At 39.8% G+C, this 17,539-nt stretch overlaps 1 protein-coding gene across 22 annotated transcripts in view; it reads left to right on the top strand.

Moving 5' to 3' along the window:
* The window catches only part of RBFOX2 (RNA binding fox-1 homolog 2), a 273,237-nt gene that overhangs the window by 235,661 nt on the left and 20,037 nt on the right, over positions 1–17,539 (top strand). For 12 of the 22 annotated variants that reach the window (XM_059186828.1, XM_059186831.1, XM_059186827.1 and 9 more), the window contains 6 exons: positions 863–916; positions 9,661–9,753; positions 12,558–12,618; positions 15,899–15,952; positions 16,072–16,166; positions 17,240–17,382. In XM_059186828.1, the coding sequence (XP_059042811.1) occupies positions 863–916; positions 9,661–9,753; positions 12,558–12,618; positions 15,899–15,952; positions 16,072–16,166; positions 17,240–17,382 (500 nt within the window). The remainder of the gene's footprint in view (positions 1–862; positions 917–9,660; positions 9,754–12,557; positions 12,619–15,898; positions 15,953–16,071; positions 16,167–17,239; positions 17,383–17,539) is intronic. The other 10 variants (XM_059186830.1, XM_059186829.1, XM_059186835.1 and 7 more) reach the window with 3 other exon arrangements.

The following is a 17,539-nucleotide window of genomic DNA, read 5'->3' as shown; positions in this document are numbered from 1 at the left end:
TGGTGTTTCTAGCTTGTTCCCAAAGGTTAAAATATTTAATTAATTCCAAATCAGAGTTATTACTTAAAATGTTCTTGATGACATTCAGTGCGGAAATATTAAAATGGCAAATAAATGAAATCATGTCTAATGTCCATGAATGTTTAAGTACGATGGAAAATAGCATGTAGTCTGTAGAAATTAGAACACACTGTAGAGTTAATGGCTTGGAAGGCTGTCTAGAACATTAAAAAAAAAAATTACATATTTCCTTTACATGGAAATATGTCCTTAATCAAGTATACGTAAGGAAAAGCGTAAGAAAAAGACAAAGGCTGTGAACCAGAATGGGGAGATGGTAGGTGTGCAGACGATCTTCGTTCTCTGTTTCCTCTTTTCCTTTTTATGTATCTGTATTTCCTGACTTCTGCAGTGAATATGGTTTACTTTTATCAATTAAAAAAAATAAGAAGAAGAAAAAGAAAAACAGCCTTCACTAGTTTATCTTTGTGCTTAGGATTTGCTTCTTAAAAACAGAGACATTTAAAATATTAAACACGTAGTTAGGAAAAGCCCCGGTTCTTGTCCCTGAGGAAGTACCCGAAGGGTAACACTGTGAGGGTGTTCCGGGAACGGCTCCTGCCAGGTAGAGGTGGGTGACGTATGAGTGGGCGAACTGAAAAAGGAGTGAAACAGGAGGCCTTGTCGGCTTATTGACAAGGGAAGATCAGAACTGGTGTTGGGACTTGCCAACAAGTAGAAACATGGAGGTTGAATAAGTAGTTAAAAAATAAAAAAAAACCTGTGCCTTTTTCAGGAGAGAATAAAGTATGTGGTCAAAAAGCTGACCAGGAATAAATGTTTTTTATTTTTGTCTCTGCAGCAGTTTGGCAAAATCCTAGATGTAGAAATAATCTTTAATGAACGTGGCTCTAAGGTAAGCTCCCTCTCAGTATTAAGTGTGCCTGGCTTCTTTTTAGTTTTGTTTTAAATAGCAAGGAATCAGAAAATTTAAAGCGGTTTTTCAAGCCTGCGGAAAGTATCCCAACCTACCTGGCTTGGATCAGATTATCTCTAAAACTAAGCAACCACATGGCCCGTCTTTATCCTGATACATCAGTTGGGGGAGTGAAGGGGTGGGGGTAGGAGCAAGACCAGTGTGAGAAGGGAGGTCAGGAGCGGGAGACACCCGCCCTTTCTCGGACAAAATCGCCCTCACCAGCTTATTTTGAAGGAAAAGAGAGAAGACTCGGGTGAAATTCTATGAGAATTCTATTGTGAATTCCGCTTTTAAAAATCAGACTTTGAAATGACATACTTAGAACAAATGTAATATTTCAGTTCCTCAGTTGACTTGCTCTCTCTTTTGAATAAATTCGACAAGGCGTAAAAACAGGGAATAGTGACTCAGGAATTCACTGTAAGCTGATTTCCTCCTCTGAGTTCTACCCAGAGAGGTAAGCTTCGGGTTATAGAGTCCCTTCCGTTTCAAATAGTGAGCTGGGGTTTTTTTGGCATCGGAATGAAAGTAGTAACAGTGCACAATTCCATATATGTACTGTCTTCGAAGTGTGTTCTGTATGAGAACTGAACGTTCTAATTAAAACTGATTTCCCCCTAATAATTGACTACTTTAAATTCCCAATCTGTATGATTTCGAATTTCCATACACTAAAATAAGCAGCAGTGATTTTAGGAAGGAGAGAATGATGAAGTATTACAGTGGTGTGAAAAAATATTTAATGAACCGAATTTCACAGTTTCATTCAACAGTTTTCTTCCTCCTCAACAAACGGAATGCCTGCCACAGACATAACCAACCGTGGTCAGGCTTGTAAATATTTACCTTGCTGTGTTCACTTCTACTTGCATTTTTAGTGTGGAACCATTTTTGAGTTAATTTTTCATTTGGTTCTCTCTCCTGAACTTCGCAAGTTACCCCTTGGCTATAATTAAATCTCTAAGAATATAATTTGAGAAAAGCTAAATAAAGCAAATAAATGAGTGAATACTTAGCTCTTCAATTTCCCACTCCAAATTCACCCTACCCTGACAATTAATAGCATATACCTACAGAATTACAGGTACCTCCTGCCCCATCTAAACTAGCACAAATGTATGTACTCTTCTAATGGACCTGATTATTCCCTTCCTTTATAGAATTCATCATCACTGATAGTGTTTAATTCTGATTATAATAATAATTCTTTGTTAATTATTAAAGAGGTAATTATACTCTAAGCTTCCAGTTTTCAGTTAAAACAAAAAAAGATTAACATGCCTATACAGAACTTTCTCCAGCACTTAACTTGGTAAGTATTTTTAAAGTAAAATATGTTCAACCTGTAACCAGTAAAACTATTTATGCTTGTAGTTTCTTCACAGTGGATTTCTGGCCCTTGGCTTTTATTTTTGGGGGAGCTTTTTAGATCCAAGGTGGAAAATGACAGTGGTTTAGAGATGAGAAGTGCATGTCGCATTCTATGCGACACTGTTTATCCAAAGTCGTAGTCTAAACGTTTTTAATTCTAAGTGTATGCACTTGAGCTGTTGTTAAGTACACCCCAAAAAGTACACGCCCAGTATGGTTTCATCAGGCTCTGGGGCCTTGCTCCTTACCAAGAAAAGAATTGGATTGAATTCTTGTGAAGCAAAGGAAATCGATCTTTCTTAAGGCTCCTTTCATTGACTTCAAAGATTTGCCTACTACCAAAAATTGTTTAATTTCCCGATTCAGTTGCTTCTCCCTGTAATTTTCATGTATAAATGACACACGCCTCCCTTTTCTCTTTAGGGCATCTAAAAGCCTATGCTGCTCCCCACAGTAAAATTCTGGGTCTTCACTGCCCCTTTTCCTTTGCGGTGCTAAAGAGTAGACAGACTGTGTACTCATTGGCAGTCGATCTTAAAACAAAGCACCGAATTCAGAATTGCCCGGATCTGCCTTCAGGGACTGATACAAAATCTGTCTGCATCCTTTGTCCTTCTTAACTGTCACCTAAAGTTCTCTCCTGGAACGGTTCCCCGGGAACTGTTCTGGAAATGCGTTAACAGAGGTTTATTTTGGAGTCAAAACCCAGGGGCCTCTTCTGGGATCCTCCTCACATAAATTAAAGAGTACTTTTCTCTTTGTAAATTAAGTTTATTTTCTCATTCCTCCTGTGTTTCTGGTTGACTATAAAATTACAACATGTCTTGAAAGGAACCAGCGATAAGGAGACATAAGTGGTGCTTTTCTTCACTTTAGTGTTGCTCGGTCTTTGAACTGAGTGCTTTTCTGTCCAAAAATTAGCTTTATTGAATTTTTTTTGAAGCAGTAATTGAAAAATGAGTCACAAAATAAATCTGAGATAAGTGATACTAACATGTAAAACAGTTATCAGTGAAACAGATAACCACAGGCCTCCAAAGCAAAAAAGCAACGTGTCTTCTTTTTTATAATGAGACACTCAGCCTATGGTTTTAGAACATTCTCACTTAAAAACACAGGTGAGCACGGTCACCTGTGCTGCTTTGCCCGCCCCATCCCTCCCACCCTGGCTTGCCAGCAGTCTACTTTTTCAGCTTGCCTGAAAAAATTGCTGAGTATCTTCCTTTTTTGTCTTTGACCTTCCTAGTCTAGATTTGGTTTTCCTAGATTATGGGATGAATGTATATCATTTAGAATCATACACATGCAAAAATATATACTTAAATTATTTCATGTGATTTTTAAAAAATATTGTTATAAACCCATACTCCTTTTAAAATACAAAATAAGTCCTGTCTAATTTTCTATGATTAACTAAAACAAAGGTAGGCTCTCGTTTTGAAAATGTTCACTTAGGATGTATGATGAAAAATGCTACCCCTGCCAAAAAATGGAAGGAATATACTCAAACAGAATCTAGAAAATGATTATACTGATATGTGTAACTTTACTGATTCCCCAGATGTCACCAATCATAACAATGTATTGCTGTAAACAATAGAAAGAGAATATATTGGTAGCGTGACCATATGTCCTGGTTTATCCAGAATAGTCCCAGTCTCTAGCCCTTTTCTTAGCATAATTATTAATGTCCCCTTCCTCCCCCAAAGTGCTCCAGTTTGAACGATAAATTGTATTGCCCCTCCTTATAGATCCTTTGAGTAACAACTTTTTAAAAGCACCCTTTTCAAAACCATTATAAAAGAAAAACGTGATTTTTCATGTCCAGACTCCCCCAAAAAAGCATAAATAGCTCATTAAAAGAGCATATTCACTAATAATCTCCTGCATTTCCTTCCAGTCTTTTTTCTCACACAGAATCTTAAGCAGAATTCTAAATAATGGTTACCTAGTTCATCTTGACTCTGCATTGGCTGTTAGATACTTCTAGTGACTAAGAAGGCGTTGCTTTTCAAAACTCTTTTTACGTTTTTATTTAAATTCCAATTGGTTAACATGCAGTGAGGGACTAGTTTCAGGTGTGCAGTGTAGAGTTTCAGCCCTCCATATGACACCTGGAGGGGGAAGTGCGCTCCCAACCCCTCCTTCCACCCACCCCCCACCCACCTTCCCTCTGGGAACCATCCCTTTGTTCTCTGTAGTTAAGTCTCTGTTTCTTGATTTGCTTCTCTCCTCATTCTCTCATTCTCTCTTTCTCTCTTTTTCCCTTCTGCTCGTTTGTTTTGTTCCTTAAATCCCACATAGGAGTGAAATCATACAGTATTTCTCTTTCTCTGACTCATTCATGACTCTCCACCATCCTGTTCACTATCACCCAGCCCATAACAATTTGTTTGTGATAATGATCACATAGAGTTATATTACTAAGTAAAGAAACGTACACATTCTAACATTTATATTTTCCATAAAGTTTTGTCAACCTGCTTCTGGTGTGCTTGTTGCTCCAAGGGACGTGTATCATAAAGACTGAGTGTGTAGGAGCTCTTCACGTCTTCAGACAGTGCCAACTGTTAATTGAGTTCATTGAAGGACCACAGACCACGTCGCAGCAACCGTTACTGACATTTCTAGCAAGTTTTTAGCTCATGTGTTCTCAGTACTTCTCTCCGGTGGATGTGGATATCTGGGATGACGGGCATCTGAACTGGGGTTAGGCTTCCGTGTAGGCTGGAGTTAGGGCAGATAAAGCCTCTAATCCCATCCTCAGACACAAGTAATGTGCTGTAATTTCTTGCCTGTTTCCCTGGATTTTGATTTCATGCAAAGGGAAATTATTTATTTCTTTCAAAATATGGTCAAAAAACTGTCTTTGAAATTGCACTAACTAGGCCTTTGCTTTTCAGTAAAATTCGATAGGAAATGCTGAGTTGAAATGTTTTTCATGATATGTAAAACTGAATTAACAGTGCATGTATTTTCAAAGGGCTTAGTTTATTTTTTTGTTACCATCTTATGGTTTTTAGTTTTCTTTTTCTTTTATTTATTTTTAAATTTCTGTGTTCTGGCCATACCCAGGAGAACGTCCGCTTTTGATTTCTCCCTTAAAAGTTACATGGTAAATTTTCTTTCTCATTTTTCTGAGATGGAAAAACTCAAAGATTATACAGATTTCAGAATATTTTTCCAGTGCTCATCCTATTGCTTGTTATTTATTGCTGTCTGAGGCCAGACTAAAAAGGTCGTAGTTATTCGGTTCCTATAGGCCCTTGATGATAAACGGATGTCAGGACAGGTGATAAAATGTTTGTCACACTTAGTAGAAGTTTTGACCACAACCGTAATCCTGATAGAACTCCCATTCCTCAGTTTTCACAAGACAAGCTAAGATAGGAGTAAATCACACATGGAAAACTGGTTTATTTAAATTATTAACACAGAAAAAGTTTGAGAACTGAGAGCGGTAGGTTATAGTATAAAGCATAGAGACCTGCATTGTCCCATACAGTGTCCATATTGAGCACCTGGAATGTAGCAAGTTCTAAATTCAGATGTACTTTCAGTGTAAAATACACATGATTTCAAAGACTGAGCAGAAAAAAGGAATATCTCATTAATGTTTTTATATTAATGCCATGTTGAAATGATAGTATTTGCACATATTTTAAATATATTATTGGCATTACTTTCATATATTTTTACTTTTTCAATGTGGCTAGTAGAATATTTAAAATTATGTATGTGGCTTGTGTTGTATTTCTGTCAGATAGCCCTGGTATAGACAAACATGTCAACAATGAGGGGTTTTTTTAATTAAATTTTTCTTTTTAAAGCAAGAGATCCAAATGACCAAACATAATGTGAATTAGATTTCCAAGAATGGAGGTACACTAAAACATAATTTCATGTAAGCATGTTTTCCTGTTAGTAACTTTTTAAGCCCGGATAATCTGTGAATATCCTTAGCTCAGTTCCTGGCACATTTTCAGAATGGTACCTTAGACTTCTTTTCAGGTTTTATTTGAGTTAATATTCTTGCAACCGCATTGTAGTTAAGTTGTCGGAAACTCTAAAGTTTCAACACAGAGGAAAGTATTAAAGAACAGTATTCTAAAAACACAGACTTCTAATCACAGACTTCTGAGAGATACATGCTCATTTCCTATTGCTTCTGAACAAATTATCTTAAAGTTGGTGGCTTAAAAACACAGATTTGTTATCCTACATAGTTCTGGAACCCGAAAGTCCAAAATGGGTCTCACCAAGCTAAAACCAAAGTGTTGCAGGGCTGCATTCTTTCAGTTGGCTCTAAGGCATAATCCAGTCCTTGCCTTTTCCAGCTTCTAGAGGAGACCCACCTTCCTTGACCTGTAGCCCCCTTCCATCTTCAAAGTCAAAAATAACCAGTTCTTTCTCAGGCTGCTGCACTCTGATTCCCACTCTCCTGTTTCCCTCTTTTAGCTTATAAGCACCCTTGTGATTACACTGGGCTCGCCTGGCTAATCCAGGATAATCTCCCTATCTCAAGATCGTTAATTTAATCACATCTGCAAAATCCCTTTTGCCGGGTAAGGTGGTGGTAACATGCACAGGTTCCAAGGATTAGGATGTGGACAACTTCGGGGCGTTGTTCTGCCCACCACTAAGTCTATTTATCTTCAAAGGAAAGAAGGAAATCTGCTTACCTCTGTTTCCTATCAGAAGTCCCAGAGTATCATCAGCAAGACCTTCTTCCTCCTTTACCCTAGGTGAAGATTGGTTCATTTTCTATCTTTGGCATTTTGATTAGCATTTCCTATGGAGTATAAGCTCTGCTGGCTTCTGACACCACCCTGAATTCTTCCAGCTGCTGTCACTGCGTTGCAGGTGCTCAGCGCATTACAGACCACCTTTAGCAATTGGATTTGAAAAAGAAAATTAGGAGGGTTTTTAGGATGAATGGAGTTTGGTTAATATAATACTGAACTTGGGGTTTAGAGCTTTATTTCTTACTTTCTCACCATTAGCTGTGGAAAGAAGCCACCTGGAAGGAAGAACGCCTTGTCGGTGCTTGGGTGTCTCACCTCAGTTTGATTTACTTTCTTAATCTTAAAAAATGAAAACAATAGATTTATCCTTTCTCTACCTCACCGTTGTACTTACAAGACACACTAGTATGTGAGTGTATGGGTGTGTCGATGTAGGTAGTCAGTCATAAGGCCAGTCGTCAAAACCTTAGGTGTTGGTCTCCACATCATTTGTTACCCAGCTCCTAATTTATCATTTGTTTATTTAACCCAAGGCTTATAATCTGTATGAGGCTGTGGGAACCAGTTGGAACATAGTTTACAGTACTTCCACAGTGTGCTATAAAACTCCTCACTACCTGTGACCTTTCTTGAAAGGTTTACTTAACTTTTTTATTGGAGGGTGCCCCAGGATTAGAGAACTGGCTTCCTTTCTAGAGCAGATGCCCAATGTAGGTGACAAACGCACAATGTCATTAATTAGTAACCTGAGATTGTATACCTTGAGCTGTTGATGTGGTGTAACATGTTGGTATCAAAATTTGTTTCTGAAAATGTGTTTCCATTGATATTTTCCACATACTTATATTTTTAAAGAAAATGTTAATACAATTACCGGGAGCAGTCCACCTCCATCCAGCAGCAGACATCTACATTTTTCTGTCAGCTCAGCATTGCACTTTCCAGGATATTTGTGGTGATACCCAGATTATAGGTAAAGATACTCCATTGGGATTCTCCATGGATCGCCACTCAGCAACCATTTAGTCATGTAGAATGCAAAGTAATGAGATCCGTCAAAAGGATGAAATCACTTTTCTAAAATCTTACTGAGCTATGCACACCATTGACCATCTCAGTTAAGGACACATTTTGTATGTATCTGGAAGGACTCGAGGAGGGCAGCAAAAGCAGAACTTCCGTAAAAAGAAGTAACAAAGGTTTCCAGGTTATCCTACAGTAGAACGTTAGAAGAATACCAGAGGGACAGTGCAGCTCTTGAGAAATGGGGACTTGCCCAGAACATCCTAAGAATTAACTATTCTACACGTGTGAATAGCTTGGGAAAATGTTACAGTTGCAGAGTGGAAGGAGGAGGACAAAGCAGCAGGATGAAATTGATAGACCGCTTGATGAGATAGTCATAGAAATACATAGTAAATCCTGCTTTTGACATTGATGGTACGATTATGACCAAGACCGTCTTTTCAGATACATGTGAATGCAGGAGTAGGTGGGTTAACTCCCTGGTTCCAGCATTTTCATTCTCCACTCAATGAGTTAAAGCTCCATACGATTTCTTTGTGTACAGTGCACAAATTAATTTTAACTCAGGACCAAGTATATTGCTGTTTTATGGTATTCTTTTCCTGTTGGACAGTATACAGCTGATGGCACTAACAGATCTCATTCGCACTGCCTTTTGATTCCTTTTTTCCGTCTACATGGAAAATTACTAATACATTTAGTAGCAGATGTAGGCTTCAACAAATGGGTAATTTAGGCAAATTTGGATAAGCTATTCTCTGGAATTCAGCTGAACCTATTTTTACTCTGAGTGCCGGTCTGGTTGTTTAAAATTCGTTGAAGAAAAGGCATAATTGGCCACTGCTTAGTGGTATTTTCATTAGCTTAGATGAACATGGGTGCTCTCTTCTTCCACACCCAGTCCCTACAGAATTCTAGACAGAGGCTGTGTTTTAAATTATTCTGTTCCCAGAGGAATTATGTTGCTGCAAGAGGACAGGCAGAGTGGGGCCAAATGATGAGATCTCCTAAAAATCCCATTATGCAGTGATTACACCTAAATGGAAGGCCTCATGTAGAAGTTATTGGGGAGTGACAGTTTTAATTATTTTTTAGCATTACATAAAATGACATGTAAATTAACAGCATAAATTGAAAGAGACAGAACATCTAAAACAATGTTGAGATTCTTGGTGGGAGAGTTTGACCCGAGTAGCTCTATACCTTAATTTTGGTCTGGCCTCACATGCTTTACATTTTATTTTATTATTGTTCTTGTTGTTAATTACATTATCATTATTACTATTGCTGTTGTTGTTGCTATTATCATTATTATTATTATTATTATTACTACTACTACTACTACAGTTCTATATTGTTACTGGATTTAATTTCCCTTTACCAAATATGCATGGACCAAAAATGTGACTTTGGGAGAGTACTGCTGGGTTGATGCTGATGTCAGTTTCATACTGTGATTTTTATTTCTCTGTTTACCAAGAGATCAATATTTCAATATAACGATGTGCATGTTTTCCCCCCTTCTCCCGCTGCATGCAGGGATTCGGGTTCGTAACTTTCGAGAATAGTGCTGATGCAGACAGGGCCAGGGAGAAATTACACGGCACCGTGGTAGAGGGCCGTAAAATCGAGGTGCATGTCTTCAATAATTCAATTTCTGGTTTATATTTTTATTTCTCTTTTTGTGTATTCCCTCACTTATTTCACATTTGAAGCCCTGTCTTGTGTGTGTGTCTGCACACATGCATATGTGTGTGTGTGTGTGTGTGTGTGTCTGTGTCCTTCACCTTCTTGCACTAAAATGTGTAAAAGTAACACTTCTGTCCTCTTTTCCCTATTTTTTGGTTGTTGGTGGGGGGGGTCTCATTTTGATTTACTTGTGTGTGTGTACATGTGTATTTGTTTCTCATTTACTTTTTTCCTCCAAAATGTTCATCTTTCTGCTCTCTTGATTTTTTTCCTTTGCTTCAGTTTGCGAGACTCCGTATGAGTACCTGTGATCAGGCCAAAATAAAACTAACTTTATAAATGTCTAAAAACGATCCAGTTGTGACATTGTGTCCTATAATGAATCAAGGAGCCAGCCAGTACCCTCTCTCTTGGGCGGCCAGTTCGCCTCCATGTGCGTGTGATAATCAAGGAATACAAGACGGCAGAGGTGGTGGGGAGGGCAGAAAGATCCCAAAACTCGTGGCATTTTTAAGTATATTTCCTATCACAAATTGCCACCGGGAATGGTGCATAAAATCCTCAGACAAGAGGGTCTGACGGCTGCCTGGCGAATGTGCTTCTACCGTGTTCCCGGCAGTCCCGTGGTGTCTGCCAGTCCTTTTTAAGAACGCAGCGAAGGTTAACTGGCCCCTTTCCCCTTTCTCAGTTTTTTTAAAGTATGAAATATAAAAGCCACCATTTTGAGTAAGATGTCTGCATATTTTGCTTTTTCCCTCCCTTTCCAATGGTTTAGCATTTAGGGCCCTTCACTTGACTCCCTCTTTCCCTGGTAACTATACACAATGCTGGCGATGGTGCCCGTTGGCGGTAAGTGAAACCAAGCACTAGACAAGAAGCTTTTTCAATTGTTAATTACAAAACAATTAAATAAGAAAGAAAAAGTCCATCTGCCATCTCACATTAACACTACAAAATGTGATTTGACTTGTTCCTCTTCCTTTTCCTTTCCCCCTTTTATTTTCAATGCTCTTGAGTAGTGCCGCCTGGACTTTGGATGTACATGTTGTTTGTAGCGGTCTGAGCTGTTTGATTACTGACATCATGGTGATTTTTCCCCCTTGCACATCTTACTCAGAGTTACTGAGCTCCAAGTTTGGCTGGTTTTATTAATGCACTTCCCGCCTCTACTTCCCCTCCCCTCCCCCAAACCTGTATGTAGCTCTGGTCTTTCCTTGCCCTTGACGGCTCTCTTTGCTGCCCGCGACACCCCTGACTTTCTCTTCTCTTCTCCCCTGCCTTCTTGCTCTCTCGCCCCAGGTTCTGTCCCCGTCCTTCTCCCTCTGTCTCTCCTGCCCCTTCTCTCTGTCACCTGCGGCTATGGGTCTCTTGCTGACTGGTGGTTTCTGATTGGTTCTGGCCATTTTCCTTTTAGCGCTTGGGTGCACTCTGCTCTAGCGGCTAGTGTAAGCCCTGACCCCATTCTAATCCTTGTCTGCGACAACCTCGCTCTTCACTCTCTCCCTTCTTTCCAAAACTGATTGTTTTTTTTCTTTCTTTTATTTGTGTGTGTGTGTTCTAACCGCATGCTCTCAGTCCTCATTGTTGTACCCCATTCTTTCTTTTTAAATGTGAAATGTTTCTATTATTTAGTGGGTCAAACTAGAGTAAATGGAGTTTCTTTTCCTCACAAAGGAAGATTCCCACTCTTGCCAATCCTGAAGGACCTGTTAAGACATTTTTGGGTTCTGGTTCTACCAAAAATTGGTCTTTCCATAATACAAATTTATCACCATACAAATTATAACTTTAATGTAAACCCCCAGAGGCAAAATAAGACATTTATATTCGGTATGTTTTAGAATTCTTTTTCTGAACGCTGGGCGGTTCTCTGACTTGACCACACGGCAGACAGCCAGGTTCTGTGGTGATGCTGCACTCTCCTTGCAAGAGCTTTTGGCTGGTTTTCACCCTGGGCTGCCGTCTCCTGGCTTCAGGCTCCGTTCATCTTGCCTTCGGCCCCATCTTTGTAACACCTACTTAACCTAGCACCGAGAAAGCTCTGAATTCTGCACTTCTGTAACGAGAGTGAAGAGAACCATACAACAAAAGAAACCGGAGCTTTATTTTTTCAGTTAAGTGCCTCATGTAAAGGCCTTCAGAAAACATTATTCTTAAATGGATAGACCACATAGTCTAAAAAATTCACCATGGTCCTGAAGATGGTCAACATGGAATTCTAAGTTCTGATTTTTTTTTTTCCCTCCTCAAACAGTAGAATCTTACACAGTCCTCAAAAATGCTGAACATTAGAACAGGTGAAATCCATAGATTTATTTTCTTCCTGTAAATCTGTTCCCTGACCCGTACGGCAAGCCTCTGTTTTATTAATGAACTTCAAAGTTCATGCACAGAGTTTTTTCCTATTGACTTTTTCCCGTATTTCCCATAATGCAGAGACTTTCTGTTTACGAGCTCGCCAAAGAACTTGCAAATAGATCTTTCCTTTTGAGCACTTGGTGGTAAACTAGCCCAAGTTTTCCATTTGGAGACCAAGAAACTGCATTTTACTCTTGTTAGCCTCATTTTATAAACACTTTAATTAAAATACTATATATTAATATTTTATATTGCTATATTATTTAAATCAATGTTCTCTGAAATTTACATTTTATTAAATTGAGTGCTGTGTTACTGGATGAGCAACTCCATGTTCCCTAATGTGGTCTACTTTCTCCCTGCCCCTTCTTTTTCCTTTATATTTTTAGGTGAATAATGCTACAGCACGTGTAATGACCAATAAGAAGATGGTCACACCATATGCAAATGGTAAGAGATTACAAGTCATCTTCAGAAGGATGTCACTTATTCTTGTATTAATAAGTGAACTTCTGGTAATCAAAGAATCTCTTGATTTCAGTCTTATGGCAGTTTAATTTACAGTGAAGTACTTTACTAGAAGAGTATCCTATTTTTTTTTAAGGTTTTATTTATTTATTTGACAGAGATCACAAGTAAGCAGAGGCAGGCAGAGTGAGGAGGAAGTAGGCTCCCTGCTGAGCAGAAAGCATGAAGTGGGGCTTGATCCCAGGACCCTGAGATCATGACCTGAGCCAAAGGCAGAGACTTAACCCACTGAGCCACACAGGCGCCCTAGTATCCTATTTTTAAAGTTAATTTTTTTCTTGGAATTAAGCTTAGTTTTTCAGTTACTAAGCTATAATGGTCGCAGTGAAGTTCATACACAAAGCGTAAACACGTCATTTGGGGTGACCTGTTAACGCAGTGGGGTCCCACCAAGGCACTCTCATTTTTAGCTGCTATCATTCCTTGTGGTGGGATAGGCTTGTCTGTAATACGTGCCCACCAGTGCTCACTTTTACTGCTGATCCCTACCCACTCCTGCGCAGGAGTGGAATAATTCTTGATCCCTTGCTCTCCCTCTAAAGGTATGCTCTAGAGATAACAGCCATGGTTCGCATTTGCATGTGTTTTCCATCTTCTGTCCCGGGACTGCATGCTATAGAGGGTGTTTCATACATGTGTCTCAATAAGAAGGAAACCCTGTGAATATTTTGCCTGACAAAAGCAAATGTGTCCACTTAATCTGGACGCATGTTATCTACCTGGGACAGAACTGAATTTGGATCTGCAGTGCCTACTGGTTTTGCCAGCGGTGCTCCAGGGGCTCTTGGGGAGGAGTGGAGAGGAAACCCATGGGTTGGGTCTTGAGGTTTGTAGCAACTCCTTCTCTGTCGTATATTTTAGCGTCCTGCATGGAATTTTATCCAGAATCAAATGGGGTGTTTGCTGCTGCTTTTTAAAAGTTTGACTCTACTGCTAGAATACGATAGTATGTGCTTTAATGTCTTAAGTCAAATACAAGTATCTTAGTATATTCTTTTATGTCTTCAGTAGATACATGTAGCCCAGCTTTTCAAACGGATGGTCCAAATCAGTGTATTTACATTTTCCCTACCCATTTTATCAATGGTATATAATGTGATACCATCACCTCCCCTTTACCTCTTGTTTTTTGTTTGTTTGTTTATTTGGTGTTCTGTTTGGTTTGTTTTTTTGTTGTTGTTTTGGTTTTTTTTTTTTTTTTTAACACTGCTATCACAAGTTTCTGGGATGCCTGGGTGGCTCAGTTCGTTGAGCATCTGCCTGGCTTGGGTCACCAACCCAGGGTCCTGGAATTGAGTCCCACATTGGGCTACTTGCTCAGTGGGGAGCCTGCTTCTCCCTCTGTCAGTCGCTCCCCCTGCTTGTGCTCTCCCTCTCTCTCTCTGACAAATAAATAAAATCTTAAAACAAAAACAAAAACACAAGTTTCTGCCTTGTAGTAGATTATTACTGCTGCCTTTCCAGTGGGTTATTTTGATAACCCACTGTAAAAAAAAATAGGAAGGAGAAGCAAAATAAGTCAAATTTCCTTTAGATCCAGGGAGAACACTGTCCTAGAAAGAGTCACTGACTGGAATTCAGAAGAGAGAAATTCTACTTCTAGATTTGACTCTTCGTTTTGCTGTATGTCGTTGGGCCATTCTTTTTTAACCTGATACTGTTTTTGTCTCCATTAATAGGCAGTCACAGAATTTTAGCACCTGAAGACTCTATGGAAGTCTTCAAAACCCAGCCCTCTTAGCTTATTATTTAGGAAATTAAACCTGGAGAAGTGTGGTATTTACTTGTTGTCCTGCTGGGACAACAACTTTCTTAACTCTCTCTTTGGGTTTTGTAAAGGTCAAAATATATTGTAAATTGTACCAAACTAAACATATTCGAAGTATTATTGGCCGCATACCATTATATACCAATATTAAAATGTGTATTTATACTTAAGGGAATGCTTAAGTAATAGTGGCATTGGCAGGAAGGAAAAAAGTCATTTTTAAATATTAGTCTAAATTAATATTCAAGCCTAACAGCCAAACTTTACAGACCTACAGCTGCTTATGGCTAAAGCTTCTGAGAAGAGTATTCGAGGTGCCTTCTGGTGAATTCTCAGCCAGCAGTTTAATTTATGTTGGCTGAAATAACATGATTTGTCAGACATTGCAGAACATTGAGTTCTTACAACTCCAGTAGGATTTGAACCGAGGTATTTGCTCAATTTTTATGTGAAATAATGTGCTCATCATCTTTGAGCACCTAAAGTAATGAATGGGGATTGGATTGGTTCAGAATGAATGCCTTTTTTTCTTGAATATTGTCTCCAGTCTTTCAGAAAAATAATGGAGCATGTTTGCTTATTTATGTGTAAAATTCTATGAATATCTATTGATTAATGTTTTCATCTGGAATTCTCCTTAACTGGACGGTAGTACATTTTTCCTTTTTATATAAAATAAAGGGTACTACTTTAGCTAAAATGGCTGATTAACTTAAGTATGTATATTACCAAATAAAATCCCATGACATGCATGAAGTTGGGGACATACCTTGCATTTTACTCCTGTGTGTCTCTTCTTACTCACTTGCCTGAGGTTCCAGTGGTAAATCCCAAAGAAAGGGGATTTTGGCTTACCCAGATTTCCATCAGCGTGGTATTACTGAACACGGAGTCAAAGATCAGCTCAAACTTGAGCTCAGAGGATACTTTTATAACAGCTAGAGTAGCCAACAACAGTGTGAATATGGTATATAAAAAAAAGGCATCACGGTGTGGTGTAGAATGACATAGTCTGTCTTTCTCCTCTTTCTAAAAAGAAGGAATACATTCTAAGCAGTTCTGTGAGAGAGACTGTACCAGAGCCCAGGACTCATTTCTATTTCTTGTATTTTTTTGGCCTTCTCTCATTCCCTCCCCATCTCCCTTCGTCCCTCCCAGTTTTTCTCTCCCTCCAGTTTGCACCTGTCCTTGCCCCCACCCCCAGCTCCTCATTATCCCTTCACTGTGCTAGTCCTGCTTAAAGATGCTCAGCTGTGGAAATGTCCTCCCACTCCCTAGAACCCCCCAGCCGGCATCTGCAGAGAAGGTAGTGATGCAGAGCTAAGCCGGGCTGTGCGCCAGGCTCTCTGGAGCCAGCTCGCAGTGCCCTGCTCACCCTCTGCCCTGTGCTCCTCGCGCAGTCTTCAGTGCTCACTCTTCTCTCTTCCACTCCAGGTTGGAAATTAAGCCCCGTCGTTGGAGCTGTATATGGCCCTGAGTTATATGCAGGTAGAAGCTCTTTGATTTTTCTGGTTATGCTAGTTACCTATAACAACATCTGTTGTTTGTCAGTCTACTATCCCTTTGTAATCTTTTTGCATTTTTTAATTTTTCTTAAATGCAATCAGCATCCAGCTTTCAAGCAGACGTGTCCCTAGGCAATGATGCAGCAGTGCCCCTGTCGGGAAGAGGGGGTATTAACACTTACATTCCTTTAATCAGTAAGTAGCCTATGTTGGCCTGGCATGGATCTTGACTGTTGGGAGGAAACAGTGATGTGTGCTCGTCTTTTTTTCCTCCTCAAGTATAAACTGTAACTGAAGAGGAGGAGACCTTCTCGAGAGAGAGTTAAATGCTGCCACAGTGTCCCGTCCCGCTTAACCTGTGTTAGAATCTGAGATACTAAGATTGCCATGAAGCAGAAATACGTGGGTGAGGACATGTGTAGAACATTTTAATCTGCAATTGATTTTAAAGAAAACCAAAGCAATAGGTGTTAGTGGGATATATGACGTTCTGTGCAAGTCTGCTAGGGGCCCTCTCGTAGAGTATCATTTAGAAGCACCTCCAGAATTAATGGTTCTTCTCCGCTCTGTGGATACCGCTGAAATCATTCTGACCTGAGCCATTTTGCTCCAGTGAAAGATATAATTAAAACAAGTTCAGCGAACGTGGAATAAACGTTTCTGTGTGCTTTCCAAAGGATAAGACATTTAAAATAGACCTTTAGAAACTGCCTACCTCCCTGAGGGCCACAGGATTACAGGGGAGAAGTCAGTTCCCTCTCCCCTTACATTTCTGGGTTAAAACATTTTAGATAAAAGAACAAAATGGACTAATGAAATGTCTAAAGATTATTGTGTGCCTCGGAGGTTGGCACCATGTACAAACACAAAAGACTATTCTTACAAAGAATAATTACTATAATGCGCATAATAACATGTGAAGACAAGATTAATAATTGGCCAGTTAGAGAGTTCATGTCAATCCATGTAAACGGCCCACAGAAGTGAAAAGTCTCATCCCTTAGGACGGTCGTAGTTCTTAGAGCTGCTGGGCCTGTTTCTCACCAGCGGGCGTGTAAACGCCAGAACTGAGAAGGCGCAGAGTGGACTCACTCAAGACGGGTGACGAGCGGGGCGCGCCTCATTGGCTTTGCGTACTGGCTCTCTCCGTTTCTTTCCCCGGAAAGATGGGGCATATATCTTTCAACCTTTCCTGGAGGTGGTTCAAAGCAAGTTGGGATTGTACCCCCTGCGACTGAATGCAAGTTGACATTCCTGTCATATTTTGGGTCTCCCTTTAGTTCCTGGCTTCCCTTACCCGACTGCAGCCACCACGGCGGCCGCTTTCAGAGGAGCCCATCTGAGGGGCAGAGGGCGGACGGTATACGGTGCGGTCCGAGCGGTACCTCCAACAGCCATTCCCGCCTATCCAGGGTAAGCATGAGATTCCAAAATAAGCAGCTGGACAGGAAAGAATACCATGGCCCTCTCACAACTTCTGGGATGTCGCCGTGCCACATCGTAGACATTCTATGAATATTTGTACATTAATGGATTAGATGGCAAGAACCAAAACATACCATCATCAGAA

The sequence above is a fragment of the Mustela lutreola genome, chromosome 8 (assembly GCF_030435805.1).
Source record: "Mustela lutreola isolate mMusLut2 chromosome 8, mMusLut2.pri, whole genome shotgun sequence".
NCBI lineage: Eukaryota > Metazoa > Chordata > Mammalia > Carnivora > Mustelidae > Mustela > Mustela lutreola.
This window is presented reverse-complemented; position numbering and strand designations above follow the sequence as displayed.